Source organism: Clupea harengus, chromosome 23, assembly GCF_900700415.2.
Source record: "Clupea harengus chromosome 23, Ch_v2.0.2, whole genome shotgun sequence".
NCBI classification, from domain to species: domain Eukaryota; kingdom Metazoa; phylum Chordata; class Actinopteri; order Clupeiformes; family Clupeidae; genus Clupea; species Clupea harengus.
Window position 1 is genome coordinate 11,347,495 of NC_045174.1, and position 18,344 is coordinate 11,365,838.

At 45.4% G+C, this 18,344-nt stretch overlaps 1 protein-coding gene across 1 annotated transcript in view; it reads right to left on the reverse strand.

Moving 5' to 3' along the window:
- snx29 (sorting nexin 29) overlaps positions 1-18,344 on the reverse strand; it is a 100,514-nt gene that overhangs the window by 57,349 nt on the left and 24,821 nt on the right. The window contains exon 15 of the mRNA XM_012838967.3: positions 923-1,029. Within this exon, the coding sequence (XP_012694421.1) occupies positions 923-1,029 (107 nt within the window). The remainder of the gene's footprint in view (positions 1-922; positions 1,030-18,344) is intronic.

The following is an 18,344-nucleotide window of genomic DNA, read 5'->3' on the forward strand; positions in this document are numbered from 1 at the left end:
ATTAATTTCATCAAAAGGCACAGGGAGAAAGTTATAGAGACTTGAGCCGACAGTTGTGTTTGAGCAGGACCGAGATGTGGAGGCTCCTCTCCCGAATGGCTCTTGTTCATTTGATTTACCAGCTGGCTCTGCTCACTGGCACTGTCAGTTCAAATCTAGCAAGCTCGCTACCAGAGCTACAAGCCGATCCTGTCATTCTCAATATAAGTTTGATCAACGCTAATTAGCAATGCCCCTAACCCAAACAGAATCCGCAAAAGCTGTACATGCCACAATGAATACAGCGGAAATTTCTGGTATGAAAAGAAAGGCTAATGGAAAAAATGTTGTGCATTTTGGAAGTGTCTATTATATTGTTTCATACCTTCCTTTGTGTAACTATGCTCATTAAGTCTTTCATACAGTTGAACTAAGAAGTATCCAAAACTTTTAATGACATTAAATGAAATGATATTTAAAATGTCAACAATATCATCAATAAATGTCATTATTTCTCTCACTGTGGTTACGAAAATTGTAATTCACAGTTGGTTTAGTGACTGTTTCATTTTTCTGCTAAACTCTAGAGGAGGTAACCTATCTCAATTAGTTTGCTAAACTCTAGAAGAGGTAACCTATCTCAATTAGTTTGCTAAACTCTAGAAGAGGTAACCTACCTCAATCAGTTTGCTAAACTCTAAAAGAGGTAACCTACCTCAGTCAGTTTGCTAAACCCTAGAAGAGGTAACCTATCTCAATTAGTTTGCTAAACTCTAGAAGAGGTAACCTACCTCAATCAGTTTGCTAAACTCTAAAAGAGGTAACCTACCTCAGTCAGTTTGCTAAACCCTAGAGGAGGTAACATACCTCAATCAGTTTGCTAAAGTCTAGAGGAGGTAACATACCTCAATCAGTTTGCTAAACCCTAGAGGAGGTAACCTACCTCAATCAGTTTGCGCTCATAGCTGGAGGCCAACTCCTCCGTGTCTCCTGCTGGCCGGTAGGTTGGTGCCGGCGGGGGTGCTTCGCAGTTCCGCTGGATGGGGAGAGCTGTGTGGAGGAGAGAGAGAGAGCGAGAGAGAGAGAAGAGAGCATGAAGGACAGGGGTTACACAACGAGCCGGGTCACCCAAGGACTGCAGAGAGGAACCCACTCCACCACTTTGCATAAGGGATGAGAGCCGCTTTGGAAATGTCATGGATGATAGCGCACCTGCGGGGCACAACTTGAGTAGCAGGCTGGGGACCGCCGAGTGAGGGCATTTTGAATGTGTGTGTGTGTGTTCTAATGTGTGTGTGTGTGTGTGTGTGTGTGTGTGTGTGTGTGTGTGTGTGTGTGTGTGTGTGTGTGTGTGTGTGTGTGTGTGTGTGTGTCTGTGTGTGTCTGTGTATGTATTCATGCGTATCTCTCACCATGGTTTATCTGGCGGGTCGACAATTATTTCCCATGGGTGGGAAACACATATTTATGACCGGCTATTTTGTGTAATTATTTGTCTGGGGTGGCAGGGAAGAGAAGCAGTCAACAGATTATGCGCTAAAATGTAGCAATCTGCATTTTTTTGCCTCGTCTTTGTGTTTCGTTTTTCAAAAAGCCCTTCATCGCTCAATTGTTGAAGCATAGAAGGCCTATCCCAGTGTGATCGTAGCCTGCAAACACGGTGTAATCAAGTTTGGGAAGAAAGGGAGAGAGACATCTGCGGAGGCTGGGGGAGGAAGGATTTCTCAAATGGAGGGATAGATCATTTCACTGAAAAAAACGAAAGTCAATTAAAAGGATGGGAAAGTATACTTTTCCTCTCCAAAAAACACTGACAAACTAGCCACAAATACCTCTCGCTTTGCTCCAAGGTACTTAGATACTTATAAGAGAGAAGGAAAGCGAGAGGCAGAGGCAGAGGCAGAGAGAGAGAGAGAGAAAGAGAGAGAACACGCACGATAGAGAGATAGAGTGAAATAGCGAGACAGAGAGAAACTGAGAGAAAGCAATAAGAACAAAAGAGAACCCACTATAGATCCAGGCAAGCTTTCACACAGAAAATAAAGCCCCCAAAAACACATCCTGCATCTCCCCATGTTTTAATCCCATCCCTTGGACAGAAAGAAAATAACTGAATTCCCATCCTTGAAGAGAAAGGAATTGATTGAGGGAGCAGCGATTGCAGGATTACTGTGGCGGCCACTGCCGTTAAGCATCAGTGTAATACAGGCCCCCAGATAAGATGCAGGTGTGGAGGGGAAGAGGGGGGGGGGTGCAAATCGCTCGTCTGCAGATACAGAGGCTCTGTGTCCTTAGTTAGCCCAGTGCGCTAAAGTTAGCCGTTTTTTTTTTTGTCCAATGGCTTGGCGGTATATGAAAGCACGAGTCAACAGGCCCTGATGGACGGCCATTATCACTCCCGGGCCACACCGCAGCAACAGGCCACTGGACGCCAGAGGCTTATCTCAGGGATGCCGACTGCCTAAACATTTTCTATGGGCTGCACACACGCAAGCAAACACACACACAGACACACAAACAGACACACACACAGACACACAAGGCAGACACAGACACACACACACACACACCTTGAATCCCACATCGCTATGCTCAGCAACAGTTAAGGTTTCTCTCCACTCAGCCAGCACTTCAACCTGAGATTAAGTTTATTGTGACTGATACGGGCATAATAATAAATGCGAACGGGGGTGAGGGTGTGTGTGTGTGTGTGAGTCAAAGAGAAAGTGTGTGTGTGTTCTGCAAACTGCAGAAGCATATCGTGTATAATAACTGAACCAATTTGGTGGTAATATCGAACAGCTGTGTGTGTGTGTGTTAGTGGAACTGGAAGCACAGGCAGCCGAGCACACAGACAGATCTCAGTTGCTGAGTACCACCCATTACCAAGTTTCATTAAAAACTTTCACAATCACTGTCAATTTAAGAAAAAGATTCATCAGGGCCACTACACATGCCACACACAGGCAAAACACACCTTCGTCAAAAAAGGGAAGATTTAAAAATACATTATTTATGATATGACTGCATTTAAAAAAATATATGTGAAGAAAATCTCTGAATATCTTATGGGAGACTGTCAACATGTACAGTCTGACCACTGTGGTCATGCTTAGTTGGTGTGCAGCCACACTCAGGGGTACAGGCACACCGAGCCGATTCTGCACAGAACATTCTAGAAGACCATCGAGCACTGGCTGGAGAAGAAGAGTGTGTTTGAGTGCATGATTGAGTTTGAAATACATGCAAAAGAAAGTCAAAAGATGACATGGTTACAGGGGGAATAGGATGAAGTCACACAATTGTACCCAAATAGGGAACAAGGGCACAAAAAAAGGAAAGGATTAAAAAAACAGAGTGATAACGGAAGCTAAAAATCCAGTCCCCCACAGCTGGGCTCCATCACCACAGCAGGGGAGCCACACTTTGGAGAGGCGGGCTTGCCCAGACAAAGAGCGTCTTTCAGGGCCATCTACGACGCTGGGGGGACAGGCTCTGAATGCATGGCCCTCGAATGCTGGCAAGTGCCGGCTAGTGCATTAGCCATGCCCGTGACAGCCTCGCCATCAAATGACAAACAAGTCACCGCAACCTCGTCGGCCATAACGTAGCCATCAAAGCCTTGAGCTAGCTCAATTTTTAGCGAGTGCTATGATGCATGTTTTTGAAGAAAAAGAAAGAAAGAAAGAAGGAACGAAAGAAAGATGAGCACATGTCCGGGAAAAGGAGAAAGAGGGTTATTTGCTTTGCCGCTCAATGCACACAGACAACGCTTATATGTTTAGTTGTAGCCAAATAGTCGGGCTAAGCCCTGAGAAGTAGAGACTTCCGTGAGGGACATCTGGAGTGGACTGATTACCTCTCCACAGCGTTACTCTTGGCAGCTTCGCCATTACGAGCAAATAAAACAGCCTGCATAGACACACACAGGCACACACACAGAGAAACACACACACACGCACACACAGACACACACACACACACACACACACACACACAAACAAATCCAAGAAAAACCAAGGGACAAAGTTGGTGACAGACCAACTCCGCTGACAGAATCTCCACTAAGAGATTGTGAGAGTGTATGTGTGTTTGTCTGTCTGTCTCTGTGTGTGTGTGTGTGTGTGTGTGTGTGTGTGTGTGTGTGTGTGTGTGTGTGTGTGTGTGGAGGGGGGAGTGGATACTGCAAACCATAATAATGAAAGCATAGAGATCGTGGCAATCTGGGCTCCATTTCCCCTATAATGCAACATCTGTTTGCCATGCGTGAGACTCCGGCAAAAAAGGCAGCGTATCATTCCATCAGAGAGGCCATCTCCGCCGCACACAGGGACGCGGCCAATTTGATGTCCAGACGTGAAATTGCAGAGTAAACACGCCAACGCGCCTCCGAGAGAGCTGAGTGAGGCGCACTGGACGGATCTGTTTCGTGACACAGTTCACGTGCAAAAGGACGGACATAGACAATAGATAACCGCTACCGGGAGTGTTTACATGACCTTGCCTTGAGGTGAAAACGGGGTCAAATCTGCCCCTCACAACCAAACACACAACACTGCTCCATGGAACTTCTCTGCCCCTGTGAAGAGATATTGAGTGAAACCGCCTATTCTCTTTAAGGGAATCTAACTTTGTTCAGCTATACTTAATGGAATGCTCGGTCCTTTTGGCATATCCTAAACTCCAAACACCATTATGTACAGTGCCCTCCACAATAATTGGCACCCTAGTGAATATGAGCAAAACAGGCTATAAAAAAAGATGTCTTTGCTGTTTATCCTCTTGGTCTTTCACTCAAAATATTCACAAAAATCTTACCTTTTCATTGAAGTAAAATTATTGAAAGAAAAAAAAAAAACTGTTGACATTAAATAAATATTTTTCCCCAAAACATGTGTGCCACAATTATTGGCACCCCTAGAAAAATCTTATAATTAAAATCTAACTGAAGTATATTTCCAGTCATGTTTTACATTTTTAAGTTCACCTGTTTGATAAGGAACTCTTAAGAGGTCAACCATGACTTCCTGTTCCACTGGCGTACAAATATGAGGTGACACAGGCCAAATTCCATTAGTCATTCATCACTATGGGAAAGACCCAAGAACACAGTGACGATGTGCGACGGAAAGTTGTGGAGCTGCACAAATCAAGAAATGGACACAAGAAAATCTCTAAAGAGTTGAAAATACCCATTTCCACTATCATGGAAATAATTAAGAAGTTTAAAGCGACAGGAGATGTTAAGAATCAGCCTGGAGGAGGACGTGTGTGTACATTGACCCCACGCACCGTGAGGAGGATGGTTCGACTGGAAAAAGAATCTCCAAGGATCACAGCTGGAGAATTGTAGAGGTGAGTTGTTTTGGAGGGTTGCCAGAAAAAAGCCTCTGCTGTCAATCAACTACAAACTAAAGCGCCTACAGTTTGCCAAATGTAAGTCAGACTTTCAATGGGGCCGAGTTATATGGTCAGATGAGACCAAAATAAAGCTTTTTGGCAACAAACATCAAAGGTGGGTTTGGCGTAGACAGAAACATAGCCATACAGAAAAGACCCTCATACCCAATGTGAAGTATGGTGGCGGATCTTTGATGTTGTGGGGCTGTTTTTCTTCCAAAGGCCCTTGACATCTTGTTAGGATACATGGTATCATGGAATCCATCAAATACCAGCAGATATTAAATGAAAACCTAACAGCCCCCTCCAGTAAGCTTAAAATGGGCTGTGGTTGGACCTTCCAGCAGGTCAATGATCCGAAAACACACCTCAAAATCAACACAAAAATGGTTCACCGACCGCAGAATAAAGGTTTTGCCATGGCCATCACAGTCCCCCGACCTAAACCCCATAGAAAATCTGTGGCATGAGCTGAAGCCGAGTCTACAAACGTTGACCTCAGAATCTGAAGGATCTGGAGAGATACTGCATGTAGGAATGGTCTCAGATCCCGTGCCATGTGTTCACCAACCTCATCACGCATTATAGGAGAAGACTCAGAGCTTTTATCTTGGCAAAGGGAGGCTGCACAAAACATTACATTAAGGGGTGCCAATAATTGTGGCACACATGTTTTGGGGAAAAATATTGATTTAATGTCAAGAGTTTTTTTTTTCTTTCAATAGTTTTACTTCAATGAAAAGGTAAGATTTTTGTGAATATTTTGAGTGAAAGACCAAGAGGATAAACAGCAAAGACATATTTTTTTATAGCCTGTTTTGCTCATATTTCACTAGGAGTGCCAATCATTGTGGAGGGCACTGTATACCATAATTATATACCATAGAAAAATACTATTATGTATACCATAATTATATACCATAGAAAAAATACCATTACCTGCAGCTCAGAGGGCGACTAAGGACCAGAATGTGAATGCATATCATGTTGTAATTATACCTTATGGATTCGAGGAAAGGCATTTTACTGTGACCCTATTGAGTGACTAGTCAGTGCTTATACTTCCAAGAATGCAATAACAGCTTTGAGACCACATCGTTCTTCTGCATGGTGAGAACACAACTGGAAATCACCTGGTCTACTCTGTCAACATCTTAAAGCAATTGCTTGCACTGCGCTGATGATAATAAAGCATTATCTGGCTCTACACAGACAGCAAGGTACGGTGGTTGTGGGGGGAGAAAATTATTTGTGGAATGGAAGTATATGAAACATATGGCAAATAATAAATCAAATCTGCGTGAGAAAAAATGCCTTCACTGGTGCTGCTCACTGCTGCAAAATCATGTGTAGAAAATTGTAGGAAAGTAACAGTCCTACAGTTTTTGCTCTGTCCGTGCACAGAACTAGCTAATTTCTTTAAATCACCTCCACTTCTGGGTTATGCCAATAGGCATATTCAGACGGATGATTGGTAAAACTAAGATGAATTCACACCCCTGCTCAGGATGCAAGGGAGGGAAAAAAGGGTCTGGTGAAGCATGCCAATAATCTGTCAAGCTGTGATGCCAATCTCTAGCTCCGCTCACCTGGCTACCTCTTTATCATAATATAATTACTGGGCTACAAAAGGTGTGATGGAGAAAGAGGGGATAGAAAAGCAGAGGAGAAGTGATAGAAAGAGAAGCGAGAGACAGACAAGGGGGGAGACTGGGAAAAGAGGGAGGACGTGAGAGACAAAAAAAGATGATAAAAAAGAAAGAGAGAGAGAGAGACAAAAAGAGAGCGCGCAGACTTCCTGTATCCCGCAGTCATTTCAAAGCAATCAAAATAGGAAGAAAGCGGAGGCCCACGTCCTCTTTATCAGAGGTTTGTTTCCATCAAAGAGGGGGCATCTGCTGAGCCATCACAGCCCCCAGTGTGCAAGAATAGACCTGGAAAATTGAAAGGCATATCAATAAACGAGTAAACACTGATAACGGTTAAATGTCACAGGCTCCTGCACTATAGTGAAGAGACAGAGAGAGAGAGAGAGAGAAGGAGAGAGAGAGAGACTAACGAGGATGGAGCCATCATCCCTCCTCCTGGCATTGGTGGCTGAGGAACGTTGCGTCTCGCTGCTTGTTGACAAGGGCATCGCTGGCAAACATTAATGGGATATCTGGGGGGGAGGGGGGGGGGTCACGTTGCTGTTTAGAGTGGGGTCAAGAGACACGTTAGCGTGGGGGAACACTAGAAATGAGCTCCAGAAATGCAGTGGCAACGGCACCATGTGCAAACAAGGGAGTAGAAGAGACTACAGCGCTGAGGCTGCCGCACACCCATTAGCTGTGCAAACAACACTAGAGTGGGCGGACTGTTCATGTTGGCAGCGTCCCTTCAGTATGGCTACGCTGTTATCCGTGATCAGTTATCAGTGACACAAACCATTTTCAAAATGAATGCCTCGTTCCTTTTCTCTCTTTTAGAAAGTGGATGCATGCGCGTGCGTGCGCATGTCTGCATATCTAAGGTGTCTGTGTATCCTTCTCTGGAATCAATTTATTTTTCTGATTATGACGGCATTTCTGGTGTCACAACTATTCATTTGATGTTGTGATTTGAATCCGAGGAGGGGGTTTCAATTTTTGTCCAGTATTCGACCTCACAACTCATCTCGCAGGCTACTTGAAGGAGCGTCAAAGTCTCAAGCAGAATAACCTTCATCCGAAATGGCACTTTCAATTTCTCAAAGTGGCCCTAAACGCTTTTGCACCTTAACTTGTTTTTCGATTTTCTCTTCAATTTGACCAGAGTGCCATTTCTGACTGCTCAAATAAAGTGCAAATTCTACACTTGTGAGTGGGGCTAGACTGGTATTCCTGTGTGTGTGTGTGTGTGTGTGTTCCTGTGTGTGTGTGCGTGCGTGCGTGCGTGTGTGTGTGCACGCGCATGTCAATTCTACATTGCGTTTTTAAACTTGTTGTATTTTTCACTCTCCATTTGTTTCTTTGCTTTAGGCAACACGCATAATTACAGAATTCAGTTAAAGAAAGAACATTTGACTTCTTTAAAGGGCATTTTTGCCCAAAGACTTGAAGAATCTCTGTATTTACCCAGTGCAATTTAACATGATTGCCACTCACAATAAAAACAGTGGTAGACAAGAGAGGAATTGAACAAAAATAAATTCTCCTTCACCAAGGCTAAGCCCAACCACATAATTCATATCCGCATCATCTTTTTATGACCCGCTGCATGGATGCATAATGAACTAAGGCAAATGGACTCAACAATAATTTTTTCTAACAACACAATTCTGCATTTGTGCCTCTTGTTTGCATAAAAACAATAATACAGATATAAATTACAACACAATAATACATATATAAAGTACAAGGCCCTGTGTACACACACACACACACACACACACACACACACACACACTGTTCATACTTAAAAACCAAACTGCATACTTTAAATCATTCAGCAGCTGTTTAGTATTGGGTCGTTTACTCTGCAGCACCGTTTGAATAATAAGTCTGACACTGTGTGTGATCCTGTGTGTGTCTGTGTGTGTGTGTCTGTGTGTGTGTGTGTGTGTGTGTGTGTGTGTGTGTGTGTGTGTGTGATCCTGTGTATGTGTGTGTCTGTTTGTGTTTGATGGAGAGTGGAAAAAGAAATCCTCGTTATTCTGCTAATGATCAAAGCAATTATTTAAAAAACTGACCTAAAAACGTCTGTGTGGGGGAAAAAACTGCACTGCACTGCTAACAACACTGCTGCCACTGATGTGGATTTCCAAAAACACACGTACAAATGTACACACACACACACTCACAAATATACACACAATACACAATACACCCACTCACACTTACACTCGCTCAAGCCACATAGCTGACACGGCTTCTCCTAATAGATTGTATAAGTGTACGATTTTGACCCAGTCCCACTGACCTATATTGAAAATTACAGGGGGACGGAACATTCCCTACCATCTCTAGCACTCAGCAACCTGCTCAGAACCACACTCCACGATAAAGGCAAAGATCTCCATCACTGCACAACTCCACGCTGAACCACCACCTCCCCAAAATGTTTTTCATTGTTTGATAGCAGGCATGTGTGAAAACGTGTCTTGTTAGAGAAGCGCTGCTGTCTGTTGTCATCAGGAGATGGGGAGGGAAACTACTTTATCATCACACAGACTCCCCCACCCCCAAACACCCCCACCACCTTTCCCAAATTGACTGCCATTTCAAAAAGTCAATCTAATTGCTTCTTGCGTTATTGTGTTAATAGTCCTGACGGCGTTTGAAAAGGGGAACTGTCCCTCCCCAGGAGGACGACAAACGCCCACAGACGATTAATTCGCCTCCCCGTGATAATTAAGCGTCGGGCAGGCAGATAAACTCAGCAATGACTAACGACAAATGCTAAAGTGGGTCAAATCAATTATTTCAACATCAAGAGTAGAGGGAGAGAGGGGTGGGAGGGGAAGGAGAAGGAGGAAGCAGAGGATTGGGAAGAATGAGGGACGGGGGGGGGGGGGGGGGGGGGGGGGGGAGCCATAAGACCAGGGGCTGTGTGCTTAAATGCAACAGCTCCAGTACACAGCAGAGGAGGGGCAGGACAAGAGACACAGAGGGGCTTATTGGGATGATATGCATGGATGACTGTTGGAGGACAGTGTTTAGAGCCCTATGAGACAATGATGATGATGATGGTGGGTATGAAGAGTACGAGGTGGAGATGGGCAAGGGGGAGGACTAATCTGACACTCGGCGTCGACTCTCGAGCCGGGCGAGAAAAAGGAGCTCCGTCATGGCCGACTGCCTCTGACAGGGGTAATGGCGCCGTCCGCACAATGATTCAATTAAGATTGTGTCCATGGGGAGACTGATGCGGGAGGGGAGAACAAGGCAGAGAGCTCCATCATCATCTCGTGGAGGAGGAACAAGTACAGTTCATGACAAAAAATGCCAAGGTCTGATTTTTACAGCTGGCTAGCATGTCTAGAGGTGTTAGCTCGTTTGCGGAGGTGGAGAAACCTTTGTTCTCACTTTTGGCAGAACCCTGATGCCTGAAGTTCTACTTATGGTGTGTGAAATAAAAGAATCAAGCCAGAATTGAACGACTTATGAATCACTGGAGCAGAAAAGTCACCAGAATTCGTGTTGGACTGTGAATATCTATGACGCACTCAAGAGAGCCAGGCAGTCTGGGGGGTTGCTGAAAATAAGATTAATCACACTAGGCTCCAAAAACATTATTGTATCTCAGTAATGTACATATTGAAATCTATAACACAAAGTGTTATAACAAACTTGCTTACTTATCCCACTGGAAGGTGTGTAGAACATGAATGCAATTTGCAACACAACTATGCAGGGTCATAACCCATACTAAATGGAGGACCCATAACCCATACTAAATGACGGATTTTATTTTGTCGTCAAACTTCGACAACAAAACTTGTTCCTGGCGCAGATGCAGCTTGTTTTAGTCACAGGCGGAGTTCAAAGGAGACCTTAGAGAGGATTCAAAGCCAGAAGTAGTGCACATTTATTTGATCAGAGTATTTATGACTTCCTTTGCATTTGATGGAATCTGACGTGACCAATTTTAATTTGAGGCCGGGGCGCTTATTTAATAGAGGGGGCTTGAAGTGAGGGAGGCTACGCACACATTAAGTATTGATGTCTCCATCTGTTTGCCGATGAAGCGAGGCAAGGCGCCCGACGAGAAACACAAGAGAGGAAGGAGGCGGGTGTCTTTGGAGTGCCCGACTGCAATCGGCAACCCCCCCCCCCCCCACCCGTCCATCCAGCTGGCCCCCGCCAGCACTCGCTCTCCCTCATCTTTTTTAGAAGTCGATAAGAAAAGCCTTTCATTTCATATCAAATGAGATGTGCTCCGTCCCTGATAGAGAATTAAAAAGCGGGCAGAAGAGGAAGGACAGAGAGAGAGAGAGAGAGAGAGAGAGAGAGAGAGAGAGAGAGAGAGAAGGAAGAAAAAGAAGAAGAAATCACTGTCACTGCATTCCATTAGCAAGTGTAATTTAGACATTTCCTATTTTGGGGGTTTGAGGGGAGAGTGAGAGAGTGAGCGAGTGAGTGACGGAGAGAGCAAGGGAGACGAGACGAGATGAGACACAATATCTCAGGCTGGTGGTGGCCACTGCGATGACTATCAGTGCTCCATTATGATGGTGAGCGCGAGCGTGGCACCACCACAGCACAAGCAGGCCCTCACCTCAGCTGCCGGCAACGGCATCAGTCTAGCGACATGGTCAACTTTTTCCGGAAAAGGCAGGCCAGTGATGAGTCCCGGCAGAGATGGCAACGAGCTCGGGACTCACCAGCCCTATTAGCACGCCTGCACTGTGTTAGCGAGCGCTAGGGGCAGGTAATGACCTGTAAACGCATTTTAGAGCGAGCCGCGGCCAGGAAATGGCACTTACGCTCCACGTGCCGTGGGATGGCGCTTTAAGATGGATGGCGGCATGGGTGGTAGCTCCGGCTTTGGTCAGCCTCATCTTTTATGATTAGCGATTTCTTCGTTTCGGTTGGGAGCCCCTTAAGTCCCTCGGTTGTAATGGAGAACCAAACACAAGCTGTTTAATGTGGAAGGATGGATCTTGTTACCAAGTTTTTTGGCCATTTGGTAGGCTTGCTCTTGTAGGAAGTTAGACGGCTGGTATGACACACTGACTGTGTCTACATCAATATTAAACTCATAGATTACATCATCTCAAGTTGATGGATATGACGGAAAGTCTTGTTGCTCTGCGAACACTGTTTGAACACTAATTGGAGTCTTGGGGAGGTTAGTGTGATTTAGTAAGGGCAGTCTGTCCTCTGGTGATGTGTGATGTGAGGGGTTTGTGCTTCAGGGTGTGGAGGGGAGCCCCTATGCAAGAAAACCTGCTTCCTGCAAATGGATAACAACATGCCATGTCCAAGGCTCTGTTCTTTAAGTATTGTGCTATACACCAAGGTCAGGGTTGAACATGCCCAATGGGGGCATACACCTGACTGGAAGAGGTATGCAAAAAGAGAAAAAGCGGTTTGAATTTTGGGCAAGGATTACATGAATTGCACAGGAAAGGTAGGATACTCGAAAAAATGGCATCTCTCTTGCCATTTCTCTTGAAGCGATTTCGTTACACTTCACTTCTGTTCGATAACTAGACACCTTCCCATTCCACTTGACGCCTCCTGTTCTTCCATTTAAATTCACAGCTTTATCAGGGTTCATCTCCCTCCAATTAAGAAACATTTGGTCCCCTCCTTAGTCATTAGCCACGCTTGAACAGAATAACACAGGCCACTAACTTTCTATAGCTTCTTGAGAGGATTTAATTGAAAGCCCAAAATTCAAATGAGTAACCATTAAAATTTGGTCCACAGAAAGGCAACCACATGCAATGTCAGAGATAAACTTTTTCATTAGTATTTTGTCTCCCACATAAAAGGCGGGATCGCTAGATGAACGTTCTCCATGAAGATGCTTTTTAAAATAGATAGCACTGTTAATGTGCGATGCCACCATTCGTCCTCACATCCTAATGAAAGCACCGGCCTCCAGCTGGACTGCAAGGTTATCACAGAGTGCAGGATGAAATGTCTTTCCAAGCAATTTAACACAAAATAGTGAATTCCCCCCGAGGCCCATAACAGCCGATCTACATTACAATAAGCTGCTGTGAGGCCTCAAACTTCTCATCAATGTATTAAGATATTGCCCACAAAAGCTTGGCACTAAGAACTCATGATTGCTGTCTGGTATGCTGTGCAATGGTGGATATTCACTGCATGTCTCATGGCCGAGTCTCCCTCTGCATTCAGCTCACAGAGTTGGTTGAAACACAGTGCTGTCCAATATAAAAAGCACATATTTGCACAAGAGTTAACTGACAAGAGTATTATGACAGAACAAATTCATTGTTATTACAGCTTTTAGTGCAAGTCATCATCAACTGTTTGGCCAAACTAGACCCTCTGGCCAATCTCTCTCCCAGTTAGGCAAGCTCGGCGGTACTTGCAAAGGAGAGTTCAATTAAATCCTGAATGAAATGAGGCAATGAGGAGCACATAACATCAACTTAGCAAAAGATGTTGATTTGATTCAGGACAACAGATTTCCACCCCATTCCCAGGCTGGCCTTTGCAGATTTCCTTGCCACTGTGACCACTGTTCTTGCAGGAGGGGCTTGGGTCGACTATTCTGTGTGTGCACCTCAGAATAAAGATGAAGGGACTCCTACAGTGTCAAGTGCCAGGTCCATGGCAACATCCATTCCAATACCTCTGGAGAATCGTACTGTGATTAACAGGCAGATGTCCCCCTCCCAAAACCTTTGCTCTGGCCTAAACTCTAGTCTCTCGGAACGGTCATGTGTAGTTGCATTATCCTAGCCATGGAGAATACACTGCCATCTGTTGGTTTGTTGGCACAATCAAACTGGCGATGCACTGGGAAGTTGATCGCTCCCCCGCATAAACAGTTCTCAAGGTTGCAAAGAGGACGTCCTGCTGACAGGAATTAAGTGTGCGTTCTTCACTCAGGAGATACATGTAAACATACATAAACACAAATCATATATCCCTTGCATATCTAATTTAATCAGGTGGGTGCCTAATTAGAATTCCAACGGAACTACCAATAGACATGCACTCACTGCTGACAAAGTGTTTACATAATTGCTGATTGGGATGAGGGGCTTCAATCAATGTTCGTCCTCTAAGAGTCACCGCTCACAAGCAGTCCTGCTGAAGCGGAGTATTAGCATAATCCTCTGTGCGAGAAACACAACCTGTCAATATAAGGAGCGTGTATGCGTGTGGAGATGTTTTTTTTGTTCGAGAACAAAAAGCCTAGAGCTACCTTTCTTGAATGACACGCCGTTGTAATGATGGACACCTAGCGACAACGCTTCTGGCACTCGGGCTCCCTCGGCGGCTGAGGCGAGTCAAGCCGGGGAGTGTTTGACTGGTATCAACAGCAGTGGTGAATTTATGCTGCACGCCATATTCATGAGTTCGGGCAGACAAAGGAGTCAAAAAGCGAGACCATCACAAACACGTCTCGCCGTTTCTTCTGATAAGGATGAGAGGAGTCTCTCTCATCTCGATTAACTAAATACCCTTTTTCTCTTTTCGCTCTCACTAGCTCGCTCTGTCTTTACCATTAAAGGTTCCAGCCATCATGCAATCTCAAAAGGGACGTGCTGCTCGGATCTTGACAGCATACTGGGTCAAGAGGTCACGCAAGCCAAAATTAAATATACATGAAACAAGTTCAATGAAATCTACACTCGCTATTAATTAGTAAAGGGCATCTGATGACGGATAAAGGGAACGGTCAGTAATATGGAGCGGAGGGAGTGTAGCATTAGGATACAGATTTAGCCTTGCGGATTTACATAATCATCTATTTTACATAAACTAAATTAGAACAAAAGTTTTCCGTAAACTCAAGCATTTTGTTAAGAAAACAGTACACATTAAGGCTGTGAATAACTGGAATCTTGGTGACACAAACCCACTTTAAATGGGAAGACAGTAATGAGTTATCCTATAAGGGATTTCTGTTCTTGACTAGTCCAGGGATTAATCAGCAGTTGAAAGCTTCCGCCGTTACTTCAAGACACACTTGGATATATTGCAGGAAGCCATTTCATCATACAGACAGAACATTTCTTTTATAAAGGGAAATCTTCTTTAATCCACGTCCTAACACTTTCTATCAAACCCTGGAACGAAGCCAATGCAAGTGAGATGCCTAATTAAAAATCCAATTCAACACATCAAACCATGACAAACTTTATTTATTTTAGAAGAGATCTTAATTTAAAGCAGCGAAAAAGCATTTAGTCAAAGTCAAAGCTACCAAATGCCAAATAAATACCACATACGACACTGACTAGTGGGCCATATGAAATAGTGATCTAAAACAAAAAAAACCTTGAAACCAATGTAGAAAAACTCATTAGATAGATGAACGACTGACACTTCTCCCATATGAATCCAATTACGGGGAACTGTACGATGTGAGTACCCAAAAACAGCAAACCGCTCTTCCGACTGCCAGCACAGCGTGAGTATCTGAAATACAATGACGTGAAGTGCGCCATGAGGGTTTGTGTTGAGTGCGAGCTCTAAGCTCTAGTTCCTTCTTTAGTTCCTGTCTAATCGTCTAGTGGTGCCAGTGAACCCCGCTCACGTTCCATTCAAAACATAATGAGAGGAAGAGGATACAGAGGGCACAGAGGGAAAGCAAGAAAGAAAGAAAGAAAGAGAGAAAGAGAGAAAGAAAGAAAGAGCAACCAACCAAGAGGTTTTGCTCTGCCATCCATCAATAGTGGATGCTCTGCGGGGTGCTGGAATAACCCCTGAGCCAGTCTGCTCAAGCATTCAGCAAGCCCTGCCGATAGAGACAAGGTGGGTGCCTCCCGCAGCACCGGCAGTGTGTCCTTATGCAAGTTCACGCAATTACAAGAGGCTCAAGATCAGATATGCCCCTCCGGCAGTCAGACAACTTTTATTAAGCTTTAATTCTCAAACAAAAACACACACACACACACAGACACTTCACAAACCACAAACCACAAACCACAAACATACATACACATACACACACAGACACACAGACACACACACACACACACACACACACAGAGATGAGAAGGCAGATGAAAGCTAAGTGTCACTGTTTATAGAACTGTGCAATATAGCCATCCCACAACAAATGAACAAGCTTAACACCAACGATTTAGTCACGGAAAAATAAACAAGCATTAGCAAAAAGTGATAAGGGGGGGGTGGGGGTGAGTGGTGGGGGGGGATTGTCATAAGCATTATCTCCAGCTTTAAGTAACAGAGCAGTCGGCAGCTTAGGGAGATCAGCAGATCAGCGTCGCCAAGGCTTGCCCCGCGGCCCCTCTGTGGCTCGGCGCGGTCCAGCTGATTTAGTAATGGGGCCGCTTCGAGCCTTGATCAGACCTGTCGTCGCCGCCGCGCGGCGGATCAGAGCGCCTGCTGCTGCGCGCGAGCAGAGCACCTGTGAAGCCCATAAAGCGCAGGCGGTAGGTGGGACCACTGGCGGGGATTTTTGTTCTTCATTTCATTATCTGCTCTCTTGAGGACATGCGGCTGGCTGTGTGTGTGTGTGTGTGTGTCTGTGTGTGTGTGTGTGTGTGTGTGTGTGTGTGTGTGTGTGAAGGACGGGGATTTGGATCTCCTTTGATTAGCGCAGAGGCCAGTGTGCCAGCCCCTATTGCGATGCCTGGCCACATGTGGAGTATTTCCCAAGGTGCTTTGCTGTGTCACAGCAGGCTGAAGCAGAGGCTTAATCTGAGCGACTTCAGGTGACTGCAGGAAGCAGACATGTACAGCTCAGCTGTTACCTTTGATTTTTCTCTTTCTACCTCCCCACTCCACCTCCACCCCTCTCCTGCACTGTTCTCTTTTTTTGCCTATCCCTCCTCCTTGCTGAACTTCTGAACGCCTTTTTATGCAATGGGGGAAGCGAGAGGAGAAGTTTGTAAACATACAAGCACACCTTAACACTTCAACCAAAGCCTCATCCGGTCTTTCCAATCTCTCTCTACCCTGGCACCAGATGTGTCTTTCAATATGCAATTTCACCGGACTAACCCATGCGATCAATCATCCGCTAAATCACCCCTGCACTGATCACCATGACATCATCAGCGTTTGCATCTCCCGTAACTATGGGCCAACAACGTTTCTACGGCTGGCTTTTTTCCTTCGAGTGCCTCAGCGGTAGAGGACAGACTTCTAAGGAGACTAGAGAGGTAATAACAGGTGGTGGAACCACCAGGGAAGCTTTTTACGTCAGCACCAAGGCGGCGCAGCACAGGCAGCTTCGGGCTGTTGCCGAGCAAAAGCTTTAAGCTTTAAAATCACACGCAAGTCTCAAACACGTCAGTGTCATTCATCCTGGGGGTTCTGTCGAGTCTACACTTGAAGTATATTATTAGTGTGGAGGGGGAAGAAAAACACTCTCTCTTAGAGGTTTCACACTATGTGGTCGTGAGGTTTTTCTTTTGAAGCTTGACATTCTGAGGTCCGTGCACGCTGTTAAAACAAGGCCTGAAGAAATATTTGCTGGGTACCTTTGATGACAAGGGGCCAATGTTTTTGTCTCTGATGGTCCGGGAGCCTGTGGAGGTGAAAGGGCCTCAGAATGACAGGCTAGCTGAGAAAGCTGCCAGCGGGCAGTGATGAACTAGCCACCGTCATTAGCTCCCTCACCCCGCCGTCCTCTCTACACAGGTACGTCTCCCACAGTGTCCACCTGGCGACCCGTCCGTCCTCGCGCAGCGGTCCGGGGCAGTGAGTGACAGCGTCTCCTCCAGGACGCGGGGGGAGGGATATGAGGGCCACTGTTGAACCCGCAGGGATTGATTAAAATGTTCATTAACACCACTTGTTCACAGGTGAGCTGATGGGTGGCGCCACCCCCGATCACAGCCGTCTGGCCTCTCCGAGGTTCCCTCGCACCTCCTATCCCACGTAAGTAAACACGGCTGTTTAATAAAGGGCCAGCCGGTGTCACCAAACGGTAGGGGAGCGTTCCTGTCTCCGAAATGGAAACATAATAACCGGATTTACCCACGCGCTATTGACCGTACGTGTGCGAGCAGCCAACAGAGTCGATTCCCCCCAGCTACAAGCTGGCAAAACAAGATGGCTGCCTCTAACCGTGCCCAGCAGGCCAAGGTAAATATGATCTAATACGCAATGAATTTGCAACGCGATATTATTAACGGTACCCACTCACCAGCCCCCACAACCTCAACTATCCCCAGCCCTGATGAAAAATGCTCCTCGCTGACTCATTAAGTAGAACTGTCAGCGGAGAGGCGAAAGCCCATTGCGTGTTTATTCATACTTAACTTCCAGTGTAATCTATTTCCCACTCCCCGATTCATTCAGCCTGTCCGTGGGATTTAT